At 42.2% G+C, this 24,777-nt stretch overlaps 1 protein-coding gene across 2 annotated transcripts; it reads left to right on the forward strand.

Moving 5' to 3' along the window:
* Positions 1–579: 579 nt before the first annotated feature.
* Positions 580–24,650, forward strand: mrps9 (mitochondrial ribosomal protein S9). 2 transcript variants are annotated; one of them, XM_072683741.1, is made up of 11 exons: positions 580–689; positions 5,632–5,814; positions 10,856–10,918; positions 11,708–11,738; positions 11,869–11,948; positions 19,562–19,647; positions 19,792–19,867; positions 20,035–20,203; positions 21,252–21,360; positions 22,398–22,567; positions 24,350–24,650. In XM_072683741.1, exons 1-11 carry the CDS (start codon positions 588–590, stop codon positions 24,439–24,441), a joined length of 1,161 nt encoding a protein of 386 aa, XP_072539842.1. In that variant the 5' UTR covers positions 580–587; the 3' UTR covers positions 24,442–24,650. The 2 variants fall into 2 exon arrangements, with proteins under 2 accessions (XP_072539842.1, XP_072539843.1); XM_072683742.1 differs by lacking the exon at positions 24,350–24,650 and having other exon boundaries at positions 21,214–21,360; positions 22,398–22,491.
* Positions 24,651–24,777: the final 127 nt, after the last annotated feature.

The following is a 24,777-nucleotide window of genomic DNA, read 5'->3' on the forward strand; positions in this document are numbered from 1 at the left end:
ATATGGATTCCCACCCGGGTCCAACCAGGGACAGCGATGGGACCGGGAAGGAGTAAACATGGGCTGCATATGGAGCCTAAATGGGATCCATGTGAGTTTAGGGTGGGTTGCAATAATATGGGCCCATTTGGGAAGCCCAACTGGGTCTCAGTAACAACACGTGTACAAACCCCACTCAAACCCATGCCCACCTGGCTGCGTTTCCACAGTCATTGAAGAGCACAGTTAACTCGGACCCCACTGTACTGGTTGTGCTGGCCTCCATTTTTTTAAGGAGCTTTTTTTTAGATGTATAAACTAAGTTACCCTGGTTTAGTAGACCTTTAGTAGAGTTTGTAGATCCATTTATGGAAAGTATACTTCACACAGTGCCATTTTGAAATTGTAAGACAAATTTAGCTAAATATTGTCTTTATATACAGTCTACAAATATATATCATATATATTGTTTTAAATTTAGCTGTGTAGAATTAATATGTATTTTTATTCATTTATTTGACTTTATATCTGAATGACGTTAAAATCCAAAGCCTTTATCAGAGACCGGACGTGACGTGAGACCGTTTCCTCTCGCAGCCTGCACCAACATGGCCGCGTGCAGCAGCAGAGCCGTGAGGACCATTCTGTCAAAATGTGGGACTTACAGCCGGACAGCCTCGGTCACACACTCGCCAAACGTACACAGACAGGTAAACGCGCTCTCGGCCTGTTCTTCGGGGTCGCATTTGTCTCGGGTGGTCGCTGGTCTCAGTGTCGCTGGTGGAGCGGACGGGTTGTCCTTGTGTGTAGCTGTGAGGGGCAGCTGGTCAGAAGTGATCTGACTGTGTCTGTTAACAGCGAGAGAAACGTCAGGAGAGTGGGCTAATAACAGCTCCGGTTAACGCTGGAGGGGCACTGAATTTCTCCCTGTCACCTCAGACTGAGAGGACTTCACCGGGTGAAACACTGAGGCTGAAACTGAAGTCCTCCTGCGTTCCACCTTAAATTTTACTACAGTATCAGTTGTGGATACTGTGGAGTTGCATACACTCATCATGAGCGTGAATCCCATGGCAATATTGGGCTTTTAGCTGTGGGGAATGAGGGTACAACACACACAGGGTGTGTGTGTGTAATATATATATATATATATATATATATATATATATATATATAAAATCTCTCTCTCTCTCTCTCTCTATATATATATATATATATATATATATATATATATATATATATATAGAGAGAGAGAGAGAGAGAGAGATTTTATATATATATATATATATATATATATATATATATATATATATATATATATATATAAAATCTCTCTCTCTCTCCCTATATATATATATATATATATATATATATATATATATATATATATAGAGTCATGCCCGAAAGTATTCATACCCCTGTCAAAGTTTGACTTAAATTTACTTTTATTTAACCAGAAATTATATTTTTGCCTGGAAATGACACAGGCATCTCCCAGGAGATAACACGATGATGTACAAGAGGCATCATTGTGGGAAAAAATATTTCTCAGCTTTTATACACATTTGAACAAAAAGTGGCATGTCCAAAATTATTCATACCCTTCTCAATAATTAATAGAAAAGCCTTTATTGGCTATTACAGCAATCAAACGCTTCCTGTAATTGCTGACCAGCTTTTTGCATGTCTCCACTGGTATTTTTGCCCATTCATCTTTAGTGATGAGCTCCAACTCTTTGAGGTTCGAGGGTCTCCTTGCCATCACCCTGATCTTTAGCTCCCTCCACAGATTCTCAATTGGATTCAAGTCAGGACTCTGGCTGGGCCACTGCAAAACATTAATGTTTTTGTCTGCTAACCATTTCTTCACCACTTTGGCTGTGTGTTTTGGGTCGTTGTCGTGCTGAAATGTCCACCGGTTCCCAAGGCCAAGTTTCTCTGCAGACTGCCTGATGTTGTTGTTGAGAATCTTGATGTATTGCTCTTTTTTCATGGTGCCATTTACTGCGATCAAGTTCCCTGGTCCATTGGCTGAAAAACACCCCCAAAACATTAGGTTCCCACCACCATGTTTGACAGTGGGGATGGTGTTCTTAGGGTTGAAGGCTTCTCCTTTTTTACGCCAAATGGTGCACACATCATTGTGGCCAAACAATTCAATTTTTGTTTCATCTGACCATAAAACAGAACACCAGAAGTCTTCTTCTTTGTCCAGATGAGCATTTGCAAAGGTCAAGCGGGCTTTTGTGTGCCTTTTCTGGAGAAGTGGTGTCCTCCTTGGCCTGCGTCCGTGGAACCCAGCAGTGTGCAGTGTCCGTTGAACTGTCTGCCTTGAGATGTCGCCACCAGCAGAGTCCAGATTCACCAGGATGGCCTTGGTGGTGATCCTTGGATTTTTCTTCACCTCTCTTACTATTCTCCTGGCCAGCACAGGTGTCACTTTTGGCTTCCGACCACATCTTCTGAGATTTTCCACAGTGCGGAACTTCTTGTATTTTTTAATAATACTTTGCACTGTAGCCACTAGAACTTGAAAACATTTTGATATGGCTTTATAGCCCTTTCCTGACTTGTGAGCGGCCACAATGCACAGCCGCAGGTCCTTAGTGAGCTCCTTTGTCTTAGCCATGACTGTCCACAAACCAACTGCAGAGAGCTGCTGTTTTTCTCCTGTTGAGTTGATTAAAACAGCTGTTCCCAATGAATCAGGGTAATTAGGATGCTTTAAAACAGCTTGGACTATTTGGAATGGTATAGAACTTTGGATTTTCCCATATACTGTGACAGTTTTCAAAGGGTATGAATAATTTTGGACATGCCACTTTTTGTTCAAATGTGTATAAAAGCTGAGAAATACTTTTTCCCACAATGATGCCTCTTGTACATCATCGTGTTATCTCCTGGGAGATGCCTGTGTCATTTCAAGGCAAAAATATAACTTCTGGTTAAATAAAAGTAAATTTAAGTCAAACTTTGCCAGGGGTATGAATACTTTCGGGCATGACTGTATATAATATCTCTCTCTCTCTCTCTCTCTCTCTCTCTCTATATATATATATATATATATATATATATATATATATATATATATATATATATATATATATATAGAGAGAGAGAGAGAGAGAGAGAGAGAGAGAGATATATATATATATATATATATATATATATATATATATATATATATATATATAAATATATATATAAATATATATATAAAATCTCTCTCTCTCTCCCTATATATATATATATATATATATATATATATATATATATATATATATGAGAGTGTGTGAGAGAGAGAGAGAGAGAGAGAGAGAGAGAATCACTTAATATTTTTGGTTAAATATCACGTAGCAAGTTGAACCATAACCAGATGCTGTTGGACATCTACAAGATTCTGGTGGAGTTCCGGTTGGTTATTTGATGACTCTGCCTAGCAGGATTGGTCGAGTTCAGTTAAATTGGTTGTGTGGACATTTAAGCACAGTCCACATATTTTCTAGGTCAGGAGTTGAGGTCCGGACTTTGGGAAGGATGTACCTTAGTGTGCTTAGACTCTCATTTCAAATCAATTTCACCAAATCCAAGCACCAAAACAATTCGTCCACTTGAGCAAAGGCATGTTTTTCAGGATTAGGGTCAGATTATCTTTTCTGGGTGTTCGGGGTCAGGTGGGGTCTGATTGTAGAGAGAGGTGAGATTGTTCAAAACTTTTTTGGTATTAAAAATGTGTATTATCTAATATGCAAGTTGGATAGCGTAGTGGTCACTTTAAGGTGGGGTACAGTGTGCTTGTACATGGTGAGAGCCAGAGCGAGTGATGGAGAGTGTGGAGGAAAATGCAGGAGAGTGTGTGCGTGTGGTGAACTGTGCTGGGTTGTAGCCTGGGTTCTCCAGCTGACGTTGTCTGGGAAGTTGTGACGAGTGAAGTCAAGCTGCTCTCATTGCTCATTAAAACTGACTCTGAAACCCCTGCACGACGCGTTCCCTGCGTGTCTCTTCATGGGGCTAAGTATTCACCTCTCCACGAGAGCACCCACCTAACACCATACTTCCATTCGTTACAATAAATATATATATATATGCAAAAATCGTGAAAATCCCCTTACACATTAAAAACGAGGAGACCGGCCAACGGTTCTAATGAGAGTTTGCATAACGCTTAACATGGCATCTGTTTACAGGTAAAGTCCCGCCCTTCAGCAAAAAGAGCCAATCAGCTTGCTCGTGACGCTGCCAGCGGAGGATCCTCCCTCAGGCGCTGTGGAGATCTGTGCAAGCTGATAAATCATGTTTCGTGTATAACTCCACCCATGGCTTTCTCCTCACATCGTGTCTTCCGCTCCAATTGGATGTAGCTAGTCGCTGCAACTTTCTGTCACAGCACTTTTTTTTTACACTACCAGATTTAGAGTCGCAGAACGTTTCAGATATTAAACCCATGTTTTTTTCAGGGGCTTGCAAGGCATCGGTGATCAGTCAGCGCATCAGCACAAAGAACGAATGCAGATTTGCCTCTGACCTCTGGGGCTGAAATCCTGTAGTGTGCATCTAGCACACCTTGCTGGTTCTGAATCTCCTATAGGTGTTTAGCTTGGTTGAGATGTGGTGATTAATATAAAATATAATATAAAATACATAAAATAGCCTGTACTAAGCCGACCATACAGTGACCACTTGCCTTCTGTAGAGGGGCGTTGTCTTCCTGTTCAGGAGCGCTCCCATCAGACTAGAAATGTTATGGGATATAGGTGATCAGTCAGAATAACTTTGTATCTGTTGTTTAGATTTGCAGTGACCATCCTCTCTAAGGAGACCCAAACCATGCCACCAAAAACCCTTATAGCATCACAGAGCCAGAAATAAAATGATGAGGGCCATGTTTTGATGTAAGACATTTTATAACTTTAACTCCAGACATACTCACTCCAGAGTTCAGTTTGTTTCTTGGCAAAAGAATTCATGCACATGTCTGGAAAGTCTGAAGGCAGGAAAAGTATAGAATTGTAAAGGTGTAGTTAAATATGTAATATCCTCAAGGGTTGCATTAGAAGGAAAGCACCAATAACACCAAGATGTGATTGTGCATACATATTTCCAGTACAGTACACGCTTTACAAAAAGTTTCTCTGGGGTTCAGATTGGAAACTACATAGTCATTTCATAAATGGCTATACGTGGATTGTGGAATGTTCTGGAATAAGTCTGATCTGTGATGGCGCCACTTGAAGGATCTGCTGGTAACTTCTAGGGATTGATGGATACCACAGGGCACCTTGTGAAATCCTTGCATCTCCTTATTTTGCACTACTATGTTTGCTGTATTGAAAATTCTGTTGAATTGAGGTGAGTATGGGAAAAGAAGATGAATTTTGTAAATTGTTACACTCCCAGAAGGTTGACCTTCTGTCAAATAGCATTGCCCAGCAGAAAATATGAAAAAAGCTAAATTAATATTAGTCCAGCACAAGGGTCCTATAATATAGTTGTTATTGGTAATGTGAAATGAAATATCTGAACTGCTTTTGGGGACAGACCCTCTAGCATGGTAACATCAAGAAACATGAGGAATGGGGAAACTCTTTAGTCCTTAGGGAACGTCTGTTGCCACTATTGTTTTGTCTAATTCCTTTGCTTTTTACTCTGTAGCTTCTTTGCAGGCAGATATGTCTATCTTCAGCAGTGTGGCGGAAGAACCTGGCAGCAGTGGGCCCGGAGAAGTTCTCTGAGGAGTACATGAAGAAACAGATAGAGGAGTTCAACATTGGGAAACGGCACCTGGCCAACATGATGGGAGAAGACCCGGAGACATTCACACAGGAAGACATAGATGTAAGATGCACTTCTGCACAGTATCTGATTATCTGCTGGCAATTTTCTCTGCCAGACCTTCATGAATTTGCACTAAGCACTTATTGATTTTCTTGGCAGGTTTCTTTAGTAAAGGCAGTGGTTCTACACTATACACTATATTCAGATGTTTGTGCACACTGTTTCTAATGATTGCATTTAACTACTTTAAGTTCCACCCATTGCTAAAAAGATGTGCAAATGTACATGCATAGCTTGTCTAGTCCCTGTAGAGAAGAAGTCTAAAACACTTCAGTCAAGATAACAGTAATAACTCTGCTCCGTTCAGCTCTATTCAAAGCTGCAGTTCTTTAAAAAACACTTATGGCTGCAGCAGAGTCTGACTTGGTTGCGTAATAGATTTTTTTTTAAACTTTCCCAAGACATTGAAATAATGAGAACCTGAAATTAGCAACAGCGTTTCAAAGGTACACCACAGCAGCACTTGCGTGATTCATGGGCACCCAAAGAGAAAACACACAGGTGCTATTTTAGATGACGAACCACCAGAAACGTCAAAAACTCACTTGTGTTTAAGACCGGTTCATACCTAACGCGAACATTGAGCAGCGTGGACTGTCCCCAGTGCTCAATGTTCATACATCTTATGCCACAGACACTGGTGACTGCGTGTGCAAATACGTCACTTTGGCGTGTCCACAATAGGTTTGAACCAGTCTTTATTAATCACTGGTAGGAAAGATTTTTAAACCTGTTCTTATAGCTGCTAAATGCACTCATTATTAAATTGATGATTGATGTATTTGTTTGCCTGCTACCTTTGATTTTTTTTTTTTTTTTTTTTTTTTTTTTTGACAATACATGACTAAGAGAAAAGGGTAGGGCTAGAATCTGACTAGATATAAACCATGTCTAATTACTGCCACTATTTTAAGTACATTTCTTGGGATCATGTCTAGGGAATGGCATAAATACCATAGATCTCAGCTAATTTGGTAACAGGTATAAATACCCCACTTCACTGCTGACTATTATGCTGACTAAACGTTTATTATGTAAACCTTTATTCACAGTTTTGTCAAAATACAAGGAATTTTAAAAGCATTTTTTTAAGGACAAGTATAATTATTGCTGAAAAATATATGAATCGACTAATCAACATAATAGTTTGTAGATGAATCAATACAAAATGGAGAAATATTGCCAACAGAATAGGAGACTCTGGAGCAAATACAAATTAACCTATTGGGACCATGTCTAATGCCAGGCATGGGCTAAAGAGGTAAAATGCCCCCCAGCTCACTAACTATTGTTGCTGAATGCAATCAAATCCCACAGCAATGCCACCATTCTCTATAGTAGAGACAGTTGCTCCAACAGAAGCAGGATGAACCGTGGTGAATTATCTCTTTCATAAAACAGGAAAATGTCACGAGAATCTTTTAAAAACGGATTCGTGCAAAACTTTGGGTACTCCTGGTCAAATCTTTTAACTGTGAATAGTTAAGTGAAAGAAGATCTGACTGACCTTCAAAAGGTGCAAGTTAAAGATGTAAAATTTTAGAGTAAGGTATAAAAAGGAGCATCATGCAGGTTTAATCCGTAGAGATTTTAGCTCTCAGGACACTTATACCAAGAGAAAAACAATGATGTACCAGTTTCACTGATGTACTCAAACTGGGGTCAGCATAATTCCAGCCTGTCCACCTGTGATTCAGGAAGGGGAGCCAAATGTGTGTAGGTTAGTATGCTCTCCAGTCAAATTCATCTATGCAGGTAACAGAAAATTGTAATGATTGTTGTAGGAAAAATATGTGTCCTAGCACACATAGTGTATCATGCCCTACCGCATATTGGGCTGTGTAGCCATGAAGGAATGACACTAAGATGGACTATGGAAAGTAGACAAGCCGACAGAGGGAGTGAGACATTGTTATTGTGATATGAAATGTCTGAATTTCTTTTGGGTACACACCCTCCAGCAGGGTCACACCAAGAAACACAAGGATTGTTCAGAGACCATTTCATGCCTGATTCCTATCCTCTCCATTTGAAGCTTCATCTGTAATTGATTCATCCAAACAAATTTGGCCCAATTTACAGCACCTTGATGCTTATCCCCAGGCCTCCCCCGTCGTTAATGAATAGAGTGCTCAGCGTGAGCGTGGCTAAGAGGGAGTGACGCTGGCCATGCCGCAGCCAGATCAGTGGGGATGGGGGAGGGCAGCAAGTGGAAAATGGTCCAGACTGTGGGGCAGTGAGCGGGCACCGGATGGGCGTCTGAACTGGCGCTGGCGCCCGCTTTGCTGCCAGCCGCTTCAGCCGACGTGACGTTCCCGCGAACGCGACGAAGGTGTGAAACAGCTGCACGCAGAGCGCTGCCAGCAGGCAGTAATTAATGAAGACGGCAAGCTTCACCTGCCTTCTCTACGCTGTCACACATGTACACGCGCACACACGCACACTGTCTCATCAGGTGGGTGCAGAGATTTCGGACTCTGTGCCAAGAGCAGTGATGACTGTAATGTATGCTCCACTGATGGCTATAGGTACCAGAATGAAGAATCTTTAGTCTTCAGGTTTGTTAAATGTATGGGCTGGTTTTCTTTGTTTTGTTTTGCTTTGTTTTGCAGTTACACTGGCTAATGTATATAGTTTTGTTTTTCTTGTCTTGATGCATACCAGATATGACCGTAAATAGACTGGGACCCTGTTTACACCTTTAGTATCTGGATTTTATCCTGATAAGATTTTCACAATATCCGCTTGCTGTGTGGGACAGAAAATGCTAATTTTCTTGTTGCGCGGCAATTATTACTGGTGTTTCAGTCATACTGGGAGAGGTTTTGGTTGCTGAATGCATCTTAGAGAGACGGCTGCGTTTACACTGCTAAAACATGTGGCTCGAATGTGTCTCGCACCATCTTCTAAATTGGTTTGAGTGATCAGATTTGTATCTGTTTTAAATGCGTCTTGGGTGCGTTTACACTTTACACTTGCATTTTAATGTGGCTTGGCCTAATCCAGATATAATCCTGATACTCACGACGCATGAAGTGACCAGGTGTAAACAGGGTCTTAGACCAGTCTGTAATGTCAAACATGTATAGGAACATTGTTAGAAAAGATAATTTGTTTCAGGTTAAGTGTTTTGACACTGTATGGTTTATGAATTTTAAATTAATGCCACACATACAGTGGCATGCAGAAGTTTTGGCAGCCTCTCAAGATTTTTACCAAGGTCCCAGACCTTAATTAGCTTGTTACAACAATGGCTTGTTTTAGAGTAGTATTTAAAAAAAACCCTCAGACCTTATCCCAACAATCAGCTGCCTGACCCTTTCAAATTGAAAACAAAAATGATGCCAGCAAAGCAGGAGAAGATAGCAAAGCATTTCTCTGTATGTAATGGTGTTGATGGAAACGGTTGAGGTCAAGTTCTGTTCTGGAAGACCAAGAAGACTTTTTGAAAGAACTAGTCGTAGCCTGCCCTGAAGGCAAATCAAGGCTCAAGTGGCTCAGCGGTTTAATGCACTGCCACTGTGGTCAGGGGCTGTTAGTTTGAAACCCAGAGACAAGCTACCTTGCTATCCGTGGCCGGAATCCTGCACTCTCTGAGGGGTAGACAGCGCTTTCTCCCCTCATTTCTTTAAAAGCAGTGTTCTCTGTTAACCGAGGACCCACAAGGGACCCAGAGCTTTCCTTAGAGTGTGTCTGTTGCCTGGGGATGCTGCTTGTATCAGAGGAGGCATGTGTTGAATTCTTACCCTCCTAATGTCGGAAACGTTGCTAGTGTTAGAGGGAAGCTATAAACGGCTGGGTTAATTGCCAGTACCAAAATGGGGGTAAAGGGGAACATTTTAGATTAAACAAAACTTGAGTGGTGGTGCACTGTTCTATATAAACATGACCTTTGTGGAAGAGTCATCACAAGAAAGTCTTTCTTGCGTCCTCAGCTGTGTCTGTTCTTTTGCGGCAGTAGAACTGGAGTGCAAGTACTAGGCTGCCCTGAGAAGAGGTCTGGAAATGGTTAAATGAGCACTCTGACCAACATATAAAACCACTACTTAATCCATTTAGTGTTTTTTGTAATATTGTTTCACCTGACAGATGAACACCTCCTGCCCAAAAAAGCAGCTTTTTAATTATAATTTTCTCAGGTGCCTGAAACATTTCCTTGGCTGAAATTTTGGCATGCTCCTAGTTATGAGTTCCAGCATGCAGAGCGCCACTGCTGAACCTTTTCATGGTCACACTTCCACCTGCTCGTATGCGTTCGTCAAGCAGGAACAAAGCCCGGCATGGCCATCTATGTAGTGGAAGTTGGCATGGCCTGTAAGTCACGGCAGCATAGCACCGTATTTGGTTTTCATTAGCGGCTTTGCCCTTGTCACAGCAGACGGTCAGAGTCCTTCACAGCTTCCCTGTCTGCCATACCGCGCGTTGAAGTGCATGGTCAAGTCTCTCAAAAAAGTTGGAGGGAGAAGTATTCGGGGGTGGATGGAGTCGTAGTTGCGTGTGTTTTTCTGTCGCTGGCCTTGTGCGAAGTTTAGGCAGCAGAGCTTTGTGGAACAGTGTGACGAGGCTACACCTCCCTCAGGGAGTTGTGCCATATTGCCTTTCCAGGTATTAACAGGTGCTGCCTTCATCTGTCACTGCGTTCTGCATCCCTCCCATCCCTCCCTCCCTCTCTTTCTCTCTCTCTCTCCCTCCTTCCATCTTTTTCTCTCACTCTCTTTTTCGCTCCCTTTCTTGCTTGCACACACTCAAATTCTCCAATTTTGACAGTGTGATACATGACTGCGTGTCCTTTTCCAGTGCATCTGCTGTCATCTCACTTCATCCCCCCCCCCTCTCTTTCACCTTTTTTTTCCCCTACAAACTTGGGCTCATAAATAGCCCAGTGTGTGTTATTTGTCCCAAGACATCTAAAAAGGCAGTTTTATTAACACTTGTTTTTGGGATAGGAGTTCTTATTTGGTGTGTCAAGGCAGAGTGAAAATAGATTGAAATATTAAAGATTTTGTTTTTCCAATAATAGTCAATGTGTTTGTTTTTGTAGAGGAGCATAGCATACCTCTTTCCTTCTGGTCTGTTTGAGAAACAAGCACGGCCCGTCATGAAGGTAAGCTTTTACCCGTTCCTATTTATTTATTTATTTCATTCCCTTCCTTAGTCCTATTCAGATGGGACAAGTTTTTCATGGGCAGGTGGGGTAATGTACTTATTTCCAGAGTTTGAGTGATTTTAGTCCAGTCCAAATGTGCCCTGTCAGTCATTTTTACAGTCTGCATGCTCCCATGTCGGTAAAGATTCTGGCACCTTGGGGGCTCCATGTGGCTCAACGGTGTAATGTGCTACCACTGTGGCCTAAGGGGTCATACGTTTGAATCCTGAGCTATGCCGCTTTCCCATCAGCGACCAGAGTCTGAGAGGGCACAATTGGCCGGACACATTAGTGTTGGGGGCATTACTAGTGCCCTTCTTAAAAACAAGCTGTAAAATAACCTCAGGTTATATTGATTCCATGCAAATCAACATGTGAGTAAACATTTTGTCATTCCTTGCGGAAAACAAGAACGGAAGAGAGGTGGCATTTAGATAATTCGGGTAGTTCATGTTTGTGGCAAACCTGAGATGTAGAACGTACATGGCTCAAATAATTTTCCAAACAAAAATGTCATTATTTTAAATGGGTTATAAGTTTGATCATTCTCTAAATTTATCAGCTGTCACAGGACGCTGGTTGAATAGCCACTCCCATCTCAGTCTTTTTTTTTTTTATTCTGTTCAAATCAGTCATAAAATGTCATAAAATTACATTACTCTACTTCTTCATGTAAAATAAATCCAGTCTGAATAGGGCTTTAGAAATGTGTATTACAAGCGTAATTCCTTTCCATCTGTTTTTTAGCACCCGGACATAATGTTCCCAAAGCAGACAGGTATGTATGTGAGTCTCTGTTTGCTTCTATTTGTAAGGTGGGAGTGGTTGATTCAGCATATGCTCTAATTGGAATGACTTAAGGAGTATCTCGAATGGAACTGACCAGGGTGGTTTGTATTCTTCTGCAGCCGTCCAGTGGGATGCAGATGGACGCCCTTTCCACTTCCTCTTCTACACAGGCAAACACGCCTACTTCTCACTAATGCATGTGAGTTCAGTCACATTTTTCCCTTTTCTCTTTCTTTCTCTGTTTAACTAGTAGTATATCTATAACGCATGTCATGATGACTGCTTTTATTGCCTTTTGCAAAGTCCACACTGTGGGCTAAAGGCTTAAAGACAGAATTAAGTACGCTTGCACATTTGTTGTATTTTCTGTTAGCCATATAGCCATAGTGATCAGGTGCATATTTTTTCTCTTTAATGAGTCAGACTGGTTATTTAGGTTTCCCTAAACAAGAAACATTTCTATTTAAATGGCATTTGTTTATATGTAGAAAATATAAAACTTTTGTCTTGCTGAAAGGTCAAGTTTCTCCCAGCTGTATTTTGACCGATCCCGCCCATCCTTCAATTTTAACGAGATACCACGTTCCCATTGAGGAAAAGCATCGCAGCCACTGAACTCTAGCTCAATCAGAGAGATTGTTGGCCTCTTTGTGACTTTCCCTCACAAGTCGTCTTCTCGCTATAATGCTATTGAGGGATGGCCTTGTCTCTGCAGTGTCTGGTTGGTATGATACAGCTTCTCTTTCTTCCAGCACTTAATCCAACAAAACTCACTGGGATATCCAAACACTCTGTATTACTTTGAGACCTTTTCCTATGCTGTGTCTACAAGATCCTTGGAATATTCTTTGGTCTTTATTTTCAGTTTTCCTTTAGATTCTTAGACTGATCATGGTACTTGAATCAAGGGAGGGTCTCTTACCCTAAATGATTCACAGGGAGAATGTGTGCCCACAAGTGCACACACATTGTATCATCCACTGTGGAGAAAATCTCTCATGTAGAAGGTGTCAAATCCACATCAGCATCCAATATTACACTGATTACCTCTGTCAGCTCATTGCCTCATCTAGAGACAGTTTCTATATTTTATCCATTCTGAAAATGCACTGCTGTTCCTCAGCTACATGATATGTCCAAATGTTTGTGGACACCATTTTTAATGAATGCATTCAGTTACTCTATGTTGCACCCATTGCTGAGACAGATGGACAAGTGCACTTACATACAGCATGTCTAGTCCCTGTAGAGGCGTACTGCCAATAGAATAGGATTCTTTGGAGCAGATGATCATGAATCTGTTGGGACTATGCCTAACACCAGGTGTGGTTTAGAGGAGTATAAAGCCCCTCAGCATTGAGCTGTGGAGCAGTTGGTACTGTGTTCTCTGGAATTGTAGTGCTCCTCCAACTTCCTGACCCCACTAATGCTCGGGTCGCTGAGTGCAACCAAAGCAATGCTCCAAAATTTAGATGAAAACCTTCCCTGGACAGTACAGACAGATTGAGAGAAACAATGAATAAGCACCAAAACTTTTGTCCATATAGTGTATTTTTAAATACTAAAATGTTTCCTACAGCCTTATGCTAATTTTAGACGTCCATTTCCTTCCCAATGGCTACCCCTTCATTAACTCTTAGACACTTGGAATTACAAGATTATTCAGAATGGATGATGTTAATATATGTAAATGTGGTTCTTTCAGAACACTTTTTCTCTTTTTGAGAGAAGTTCTAGCAATATGACAGATATGGTGTGATGGGTGCATGGGGATAAATGTATGTTTATGAAGAGGCACTTGTAGACCAGAGCCCACTTTCACAATGCTTCCAGGAGTGGTAGTGCTCATCAAGGATCTGTTTCTGTAAGGATCAATATTTTAATGGATCATGTATGAGCTATATTAATTCCAGTTCAATCCTTTGTTTCTTGCTATACACAGACATTGTCCACAAAGTAGCAACCCCCTCTCCAATTCCTATTTAAGATTCCAATTAATCTGAATATCTGAATATTATTTTATTGTAGCTGTTTAGGTACAAAAGGCCTGGATTGGGACAGCCTGTCATTAAGGTCATTGCTAATGAGAGGAATCTAAACCAAGGTTCTGCTTCTGCTCTGCAAAGCTTTGAGTATGGGTCCAGGGAGTGTTTCATGAAGCAGGGTTTTTTCAGTTTAGTCGTCATCATCATTAGCCTGTCCAATATGAGTCATGCACAGTGGACAGCCTTAGGAACCGGACCCCTTTCAGTCATTGAGTCGACCCTGAGCTCCTCTGTATACCAGAGTATTCCAGTAAAATGTAAGGACATCTATCCAACAGCTAAAGCTTGGCTGAAATTGGGCCTTGCAACAGGACAGTGATCCCAATTAACACCAGCAAAAGAATCAAGGTGATGCAGTCAAAGTCCAGACCTCACTCCAACTGAGATGCTGTGGCGGGACCTTAAGAGAGCTGTGCATAAACAAATGCCCGCAAACCTCAATGAACTGAAACGGCGCTGTAAAGAAGAGTGGGCCAAAATTCAAAGTTATCGCATCTGAAGGTGGATCTACAAGCTATTGATTCATGGTGTGTGCTTAATTTTTCACACATGGCTTTTCCATTTTGGCCTTTGTTTTTGTTAAACAAATAATGACATGGTGGAATCTGTTGTGTGGTGGTGGTCACCTTAGGTTGTATTTACCTAATTTTAAGAGGCAATTTTCTTCCCTAATATGTAAATTAGGGGAAGAACCAATATGTACCATAGAATTCAAAGAAGGTGTAGGATACGATACATATCACATATCGTATCAGGGTCTCGATTTAATATATTACAATATATAGTTTTAAAATATATTTATTATTTGTTATATAAAATGAATATATTAGATATTTATGTATTACATAACAGGAAAACACCATATGCATAAAATAAATGTTTAACACAATAAGCACAGTGGGGTCTGAGAACAGAATACTATCTGCTATCTTGTGGTCAGGGTTTAAACACAACCCCAACGCACGTCTGCATATACACTATTTATTAAAATTTGCTGCTGTGTTTTTGAGAATTGATATATTATTGAAATCCTGCTTTGTAAAATACACCCCCAAATTTGTTGAGCTGCTACTCAGGCTTGTCTCACTCAGCGACAGGCCTGAAAAAGATTACTACAAGTCATTAAAAGACTGAATATTAGGAAATGAAGAAAGCAAAAAGAACAGAGGAGTGGCTGAGATGATGGTTTGAGAGGGCAGGAGTGAAGAAGAAACGGAGGAGAGAGCCAGAGAAACGAGGTGTGTGTGGTTAAGAGAGGAGATGGGGTTGTTCACTGTGACGGTCTTCTGTTTCTCCTCCCCAAATCGCATTTACAGCAGGGAGCAGCACACACTTCACTAGGCACGCCTGGGCTTTGTGCTATTACTGTGTGTGTGTGTGTGTGTGTGTGTGTGTGTGTGTGTGATTACAGGGGTACAGCTGTGCCTTGGGGATTTTGGGTAGGAGCCCCAGAGACGGCAGCATTCTCTAACCGGCTCTTTGTCACCTCAGCTAATTCCTTTTCAAAGTTTTGCCTTTTGCTTTTTTCCCCCCATGCATATCTCCTTCCCTCCTTCCCCGCCACCATTTATCTTTTGGAGTTGACCTTGGGCTAAGACGTGCCGCCGTAGCAGTGTGGATCCGCGTGTGTGTTGACTAATGTGGCATTGTCCTCGGCTCGCCAGAACCCCCAAGCCTCCCCTTTGCCCAGCAGTCGCAGGGACCCCTGCTGTTAATTTAAATAGGTGTGTCAAATCGGCCGCGGCGCTCTGAGTCAGCCTTGGAACACGAGGAGGTGCAACACGCCCTGAAACCCCACGGCGGCCGCAAAATAATGTACAGCTCCCCAGCCGGAGTGCAGCAATATTTTACCAGGATGAGAGGTACAGAAAAGAGGAGCATTTATGTAGAAACGGTCATATCCAGGCTGCAGCTATAAGCAATGCGCTGATAATATGCTAATACTATAGTTACACTACATGGATAAAAGTATTGGGACACCGGCTTAGTCATTGTTGTGAAAAAAAGGGTTTGTCCTGGCTTTCAATTAGAATTTGGATCGATGTTGTGAGCATTTCATTGCATTTAGCAAGAAGAGCAATAGTTAGATCGGGATGTTGGATGATGATCACCTCCTTTCTCCCCAGCTCATCCATCGCTCAATGCTGGGGAGGCGTCAAACTCCCCTCTAGCCCATGCCTAGCCTTTAGCATGGTGTCAATAGGTTCATGTTTGCCTTGTTTTTCTTTTATATTATGTTAACTCGCAAAGCATATTACCAGCACAGGGAGGGTGAGGATAGGCACATGCCTGTGCTACCAGCCACAACCTTTTTTCGACCTGCCACCAAGGCATCGTCACAGGGCAACCCGCACACTCTGAGGAAAGTGCCGGGTACCCAGCTCTGATGCATGGGCTAGCAGATGCCCATGCTGGCCGGCATCACACTAAAGTGATGTGGGGAAAGAGAGAGAGAGATTACTACCTACCTGGAGAGAGCAAGGCCAATTGTGTTTTCTTGTGCTTGGAGTATTTCTTTAAAGGGCCTGTATTCTAAATAGTTTCTCTGAGCTTCATTTATAGCGTTTGTCTGGGTTTATTTCCAGCCTTTGCCTTTTAAAATGCATGTAAATGACCCTTGTTATGGGCGGGGCGGACCTGCTGAATAGACAGATACGTGCTGATTTCTATTACATCACAACAGTGAGTTAACAGAAGGGTCTATTTTGCAGCTTATTGGCCATAAATGAACAGTGTGGTCTGGGTGTGAGAACACCTATTCTGTAATTGTCTTTATATGCTACATTAACTTACACTAAACATCCCATTTAATCAAAAAACTAAAGTCCAATAAATACTTGTGGGCAGTATCTAGGCTGAGATATCGGTCAAAATATTGAAGATAACTCTGCAATTTCCAGATGATTGGATAAAACCTGTACCACAAAAAAACCCTGTACCACTAAGGAGCTCAATATGAGTCAGGCCCTATTACAGGTAGGCGAATGTGCTGAAATTGACTCTTTATTAGAATTTTCCCTTTCATTTAAGGGCTGGCTGTATCTGGGTGTCAGAATGTAACTGCTATACCATTTTAAAGTGTGATGGAAAATTCAATAAAAAGCTGGTGAATGCGAAGCCAATTTCAGCCTCATTTGCTTTGGGCAGGTTTTGCGCTGCATGTTGAAGTCACGTTTGTTTGGCTACAGTGGACCTGCCATACATCATAGCTGACCAATCAAGGTGGAAAATGTCCCACCATGTGGGGGGGGGCAGGATAGCTATTTTTAGGGTGTTGATTGATGTATAAATAGTAAACGTGGCTTTGGTTGGAGTAAAAACTGCTCAAACATGGTATTTCAAGCCTATTTACAACCTGTCATTTTCCCTTAGAATGAAACCTGCTAATACCGGACACTTCTGGGGTAAGCTTTGCTGTTATTGGCTGGTTTACTGCACCAGCGATGGGCTGGTATGGAAGCTGTGTATATTAGCATAGTTAATTTTGGGCAGTGTAATTGTTCCTGAGTCTGACCGAATAGTGTTTCTGTCCTCTCAGCACGATGTGCTGCAAGCAAGCTGAATATATTGTAGCTGGTTAGCTTTTAGCCTCGCTCCTCTCAATTCTTCAGGTTTGGCTCTCTGGAGTCGGTGGCACAGGAAAAGCCGCAGTCACGAGGCCTGGTTTACATTGCAGCCCATATTTCTGTTACTAGCAGAGTCTTGAGGTGATGTGCCAGTCTCCAGTATCAACTCCATGTTATGTACAGTATACTCCCCAGCTCATGTGCTACCAGTCACTGCCCCCTTCTCAAACTGCCACCGATGCAATGTCACCAGGCAGCTAGTGCACTCATCCAGGTATCCAGCTCTGATGCATAAGCTAGCAGACGCCCGTGCTGGCCGTGCTGATGGGAAAAGGGAGAGAGCAAGGCCAACTGTGCTCTGTCGTGCTCTGGCTGCTGATGGCAAGCAGCAGGACCTGGGATTCGAACCGGAGGTCCTTTGGAATGGGTCTGTCTTACAGAACTTTTTTGGTTATGCTTGATTTTCCTTTGAATGAGGGGAAAATGGTGTTTGAGCTTCACGGTTGTCACTTCTATTTGCTGAACTCTGGTTTCCATTCTAGGAGTCCTTTAAACTGCATTATTTATTTATTTATTGCAGTTCCTTGATCACACCAGTCTTTTGCCTTCTCTCAAATCACTGCCTCTCATTTACCAGCACACTTGGTAGTCCTTTGTCTAACTTTTGGTTTACTTTTGGTTCCATAAAGAACTGCATCTGTGATAGAGATACACATACGTAGTGTAAAGAACATTTACGTTTACATCGGGTAAAGGACCTTCATGCCGATGTCTCACCCTAAAATTCTGCTCTTTCAGAGTTCAGAACAAACACCATCAGATACTGGTTTGTAGTTTCTATCCTGATCATATTTTAAGCTGATATCTGCTGATACAGATATGATTCCAGTATCCTCATGCATTCCTCTAATCCTATTTAAAGTGAACCGTTATTGAATATGAAAAGCCCAGACCAGCCTAAAGGGCGTATTCAGAGCTCATATCGGTGTGGGTGCTTTTTGTTTTTCCCCCTCCTCACCAAAGCAGCCTTTCAGACACTGTCAGATAAAGCAACTTCTCCCTCTACCGCTTCTTTTTTTCACACATTTGAATTTCTCCAGCTCCATTATGGGTGTGTGTTCATGAACGTGTAATGTGCTTTCCACTCACCCCTCTCCCCACCCCCCAAACACTACTCCTGTCTATTTCTTTTCTATTACTCCTCTCCTTTTTTGTGCTGAAAATTGGTTTTTGCCCGAATGTTTGCTTTTTTGGCGAGTGTCGGTGGATTAGACGCACTCTATCAGGACGGAATTAAACAAACAGCTGTGGAATAATTGCGGGGGAAATGAATTCTCGTGCGGCTGAGGGGAAAGGGCCGACGTGAGCTGCATGCACACGCGCACGCACACTCTCGTGCGCACACCCCCACTCCCCCTCGCCCTGCCCCGCTCCGCTCCATTGCCATGACGCCTGACGGGCACTCCAGGCTGGTGGGCGCGATGCCAATTTAGACAAGCGTGCCCGAGAACGCCATCCAGCTCCGCATGGCAGCTTCTCCTGCCGCCAGGAGTGTGTGTATTTGAGAGAGAGAGAGAGGGAGGGAGAGACATGAGCAGAGCAAGAGACAATCAGAACAGAGAGAGAGAGAGAATAAGACTGAGAGCTACAGACTGACAGACTGACTCAGGGAGCAAGAGACAGACAGGGAGATGTCGAGAGAAAGACATGCGCACACACTGAGGGAGCCACAGTCAGAGTTTGAAAGACACACTTAACAGAAAGAGAGCAAGGCACAGAGAGAGTATGTGAGACAGACAGGGAGAGCGTGCGAGACACACACACACTGATGTAGAAGTGCAGACAGGCAGGGAGCGAGAGACAGACTGCAGGAAACACAGTTACACAGAGTGTGTTTAGTCTGTGTGTGTGAAAGAACATGGAGGGTTACAGGCCAAGTGTTTCCCAATTCAGTACACACATGCAGTTAAATTCAGCCAGTGCTATAGAGACAGAAGAAGATGGAGTCTGCCTTTATAAGTGTGTGTATGTGTTATTTAGAAGAGGGATTTTAGGCACCTTTTTGTTTCTTGGAATTCCTAAAAACACAAAAGCTGCCAAAATGCCATTTTTCCAGCAAATGTCATAAAGTCACAAAGAGAATCTGTCCTATTCTTGAATCATCTTCTGCTACTAAGCTTTACATTCTTCCCTTATTCCAGGACCTGTTTGGAAAGGTGTTGGCAGTAGAGAAACATCAGGACAATCTGAGGACTAAAGGACTTTATACTACGGATACCAAACAGATGTGAGTTGTGCATTTACAGCACGTATGTCTACTATCTGTCTGTCTGTCTGTCTGTCTGTCTATCTATCTGTGTGTGTTTCTATTTATGTTTATTGTATTTGTATTAAAAGCATGTGTGCGTATTTGTGCATTTTCTGTTCTCAGGTCTCTGACTGGGAGCAGGTGGCTGCATAAGGAGGAGCTGGAGGAGTTGCTGGTCGAAAATATCTCCAGCCACGACGTAAGAATAAACCACACACTGATCTCTTTTTAAAGCACTTACAGATGTTCCCTGACTGTACATGAACAGCTAGTGCATTTCACCAAATACGACACACGGGGGAGCTGTTGACCCCTTTGATGGAGTGCGTTTTCCCACACCCCATGTTTGTTTTTGTGTGTATGCAGTACTCTCGCTTTGTCCAGCTGATGGAGAGGTTGCTGTCCATGCCCTACTGCGCTTCGGAGGAAGAGTTTGTGCATCGATTCCGTCGGCAGCTGGAGGTTCAGTCCAGCAAGCAGAACATCCCCCCTATCCAGCTCGATGAGAATGGAGTAGCCTTCTGCCAGGCTGATGGTATTACTCACACACCCTGTTTTCAGTGGCTCTTCATCATTGCTTATATTCTGTCATAGTGCTCACAGGCATGCAGTTTGCACAATTTCTATTTATTAGCTTATCATGAACCATTTGGATGCAATCAGGTGTTTTCTTGTTTTTGTTTTTTTTGCTATTGGCTAAAGTGAAGTTTAAAGTCTACTGAAGGTCTACACTGAGTTATTGTATAACAGTTTACTGGGGAATGTGCCCTGCTAAAGTCACAACGGTAAAAAGTCAATTTTTAGCCTGAGCAGAACAAAAGGACATGCTATGCAAATTTACTACATGTACTACATTTTCCATAATGCCCAAGCATCTTTCCAAAACCTTGTACAGAGCCATTTTGGTTTCACAGAATAATGGACAGTTGTAAATATTTAAAAGAAAGTCAAGACAAGGTAATTATAGCTCATAGCTATACGTTATAGCCACTTATAACTGCATTAGCTACCAAAATTAAGCTAATTAAACTAGCGAAGCCATTAGTTATGTTGGCATAAGCATTATTTATGCTAGCTAGTAACATATAACATATAATCAATAACTCATCATCAGTTAAATTTAAACAAGTTAGTTTCCAAGTTAGCTTCGTCCTAAAAACGCTATAGTTACAATCTCATACAGAACTCTGGGCAACCCTGGTCTGAAGGCATGTTGAATTGATTTGCTTGAAGTGAAAATAAGTGAATAAGCGATATAGTAAATAAGTGAATTTATTGTTATTGTTTCATTTAATATGTTGAAAAAAATAATAAAACACAATATAATGTGGTAAATTATATACTTAGTATGTCATGTTTACATTTATTTACAATATGTTAAATACCAGCTAATTATCATAAATGTAATTTTTGACATTTCTTGTAGAGGGCAAGCAAATGGAACAGGGGTGTCCCGACTTTTGTATATGCTTGTAGTTGTAGTAGCTCTAACAGGTTGTGGTTTGTTTTTTAATTCTGCACTTTGTATGTTGCACTTTTTACCAGTATTCAGCAAAAAAACTTTTGACATCTCTTCACCTCAGGCAGGAGGAAAACGGCCAACGCCAGCATCACACTCCGAGACTGTGGCTCTGGGAACATCACAGTCAATGGCAAAAGCTACTTGCTGTATTTCCCCATTCTGCAGGACAGGTGTGTAGCTTTTCTCAGTTTTGTAATTTTTTTGTATGTGTCAAGACAAACTTTAAGCATTGATTGCTGGATGGAAGGATGCTGTGACTGAAAATTACTATGTTTATGGCAACAACTCAGTAGTTTCAACTATAGTAGTTTAGCCCCACCCATTTCCACTGAAGTTATAAAGAGTGTTTAAATGCGGGCTGCTTATGGTTATAAAGAGTGTTTTAATGCACCCCCCCCAGCCCCCACAAGCCCAGAATCTGTCCAAACCAAATACACAAGTATATTATACACTCATGACTAAGTGTATATCTAATATAGGCTTAAATTATTATTACTACTTACAAAGAGTCGCCTGTGATCTAGCCGGAGGACTGCTCTGTTCCATTCGTTAGTCGTGCTGTGTCAGGAGTAGCCTTCATACTGGTTAGCATGCCCAGAGCAAAGCTTGCGCCTTCCCAACACAAAAAATGTCAAAATGCAGCAGTTTTCCCTCTCCATGGTGTTGTGCTTTCCACCTTTTTTTTTTTTAAATCTGGAAGGAAAGTTAATTACACAGCTGAGTGAGTATAGTGGGACAGTCTCCGTTGGCTTGGCCTGCTCTTATCACACTGGCTGCGTCACACAGGCCTAACCAGAGAGGACAGGTGACGTTTCTCAGCATCAGCACCAAGAGCTGCTTCACTGTCTTCATTCCTGCTAGTTTGAACATACACACACCTACATAAATGCATACATATGCAAACGCTGCATGTACGTACTCGCGTTCTTCACGCATCGTCTCAGTGGCGAGTCTGTAGTGGCGGGATTATCACGACGTCTCAGTCCGCTCAGTATGACTGTCGTTGACAAAAGAGGGGATTTGTGAAGTTCTAATGTACGCAGATGAGCGCAAGCCAAAAGCAACGGAGAGAAACACACCAATCTTCTCTCTCACTTTGGGGAGTTGTGCCAAATTGCCTTTCAAGGTATTAACAGGTGCTGCCTTCATCTCTCACCACAGTCTGTACTTCTTCTCCCACTCATACTTTTGTCTGTCTCTCTCTCAGGCAGCAGCTAATGTTTCCCCTGCACTTTGCGGGCATGCTGGGGAGGTTCAATGTGGAGGCTAGCGTGGAGGGTGGTGGTCACTCCGCCCAGGCCGGTGCTCTGAGGTTGGCCATCTCAAGGGCGCTGCTCAGCTTTGTGTCGCCTGGAGAGATTGAGCACATGAGGCAAGGTGAGTGAGGTGCATGAATGCAAACACACACACAACTACTTCATATGGGGTGATGGAGAGCTCCATGCCAAAGTTTGGACACCCCACGAGATTTGAGCTTTCAGATGATCTTTGCCAAGTCCTTAATTCCTTTAATGTGCACATGTGCCTCTGCATTTGCATTTTACACTCCGTGTTTGCAGAAGGCACAGGATGCAACTTTCCCTATTGGACAGCTCTTTAGTGCTGGGGGAGGATCTCGCTACTGACTTATTTCTTTACGATATGGAGCAAATTGGTGCAAAACAGTGCTCTGAACCCCCTTCATGCCTTCTGACAGAAACTCACATTGAAATTTATATTCGATTCTCACTAATCCCTTCACAGATGCCATTAAAAACCTAGGCAAGAAGTGGAAATGCGCCATGGCTTCTCATGCAGAGTGTGAATAAGCTTGTTAGGGCTATGGCTTGTTCACTGTCATTGTTGGGAAGGTACAGGTGATGCAAATTTTAAAGCTAATAAATGCTCTGACTCCTCAAACCTTGCCCCAACAATCGGCAGCCATGGGCTTCTCTGTGCAGCTGCTGAATAGTCAACTTCATCTAGATGTAGGTTTGGAAGTGAAGGTGTGGTCATTAAAATACAGGTCTCATCTGCTGTATATTAAGCTGTCAGTTAATTATGTCACCTATGTCTTACCTGCATTCACTTGATGCCATTTTATCAGGCACACCTACGATATATACCAAATTGATTGATAAATACCAAGTATTAGGTGGACCGAAAGATAAGAGATAATTGTGTTTTGTGTGAAGGTTTGGACACCCTTTAAAGTCAGTGCTTAGTAAACACTAAGATATCACTTGGATATCACAGCTTGCAGGTGCGGTTTTGTAGCCAGCTAGGAATCTGTCTGCTCTTATATTAGGGAATTCCACCCACTCTTTCTTGCAGAACACTTCAAGTTTGTAATGTTCTTGGGCCATGGCATTGGGGGCTCAGCGGTTAGAGCACCGGGCTATTAATGACTAGATTTGATACCCAGGTTTGGCAAGCTGCCACTGTAGGGCAAGGCCCTTTCCACGGGCCATTTCAAAAGCTTCAGCTTCTGTTTTATGACATGGCAACCTGCCACACAACACCAGTGTACTATAGATCCACCACCATTCTTAACCGCTGGCAAGGTGTTCATTAAATCAATTTGTTTTTTCTTTGAATCGGTCATAAACCTTTGATGGTTCTGAAGTCCATTCCACAGCAATGCAGGTCAGGTTTCAGGCTCATGACTTTATTGACAATGACAATATTATTTTAATTCATTTGCAAGTTTTTAAGACATGGACCTGGCTTAAAACTCACTCGCTCACATTTAGCAGACTAAATATTCTCCACAAGGCAGCATTGTTGGTACTGACTAGCTTTCAGTGCGTGGCATCGAAACACTGTTCTTGTTATGTAATTGAGAACCTCTTGCGCTTCAAAAAAAGCAACAAAATGTAATTTGATGACAGTTACCAAACTTATGCATGTGTGTCTGTATGTAGAAATGTAGGTATACATTGTTTGTATTAGCAAAGCACCTACTACCATGCTGCTACCCTGCTGATGTCATTGCACTGCTAGGAATATCCACTTAATGATGGATGGAGTAAACAGGGGTTTATAAGTTGTGCAGCAACAATTAGGCTACACTCAGCAACTGTGAACGCACAGTTTAAACGCACCCTTACGGGACCTAACAAACGGTCAAGTCTGTGTATGGAGGCAGCTCACTAACTGTCTCTAACTGCCTACTTTCAGCTGGCCTGCTGACGCCAGACCCCAGAGTCAAGGAAAGGAAGAAGCCCGGCCAGGCTCGAGCACGCAAGAAGTTCACCTGGAAAAAGCGATGAGCAGCTGGGGCACTGCGATGCAGGAGCAGAGAGTCATCACCATTAGTTATGTGTAGAACCAGATTCCAGGGCCATCAAGGAGTTAAAATGGAAAAAATAAATCTGGTAATTTGATTGCGGTCAAACACACTGTTTATGAACGTATGTCTCTGAATGCCTGTGTAAAGCAGTAATACTGTTTATTCCAATAAACCTGATGTTTTCTTATACTGTTTGGTCATATTCTAGATGATTTCCTGCTGCCTTTGTGTTTGTACCACAAGAGGGAAACCACAACCTACCAGAACTACCCTCAGGCTGCCCCATGCCCTGTTCTTTCATAGCTACGTATTGATC

The sequence above is a fragment of the Salminus brasiliensis genome, chromosome 7 (genome assembly GCF_030463535.1).
Source record: "Salminus brasiliensis chromosome 7, fSalBra1.hap2, whole genome shotgun sequence".
In the NCBI taxonomy this organism is placed as follows: Eukaryota; Metazoa; Chordata; class Actinopteri; order Characiformes; family Bryconidae; genus Salminus; species Salminus brasiliensis.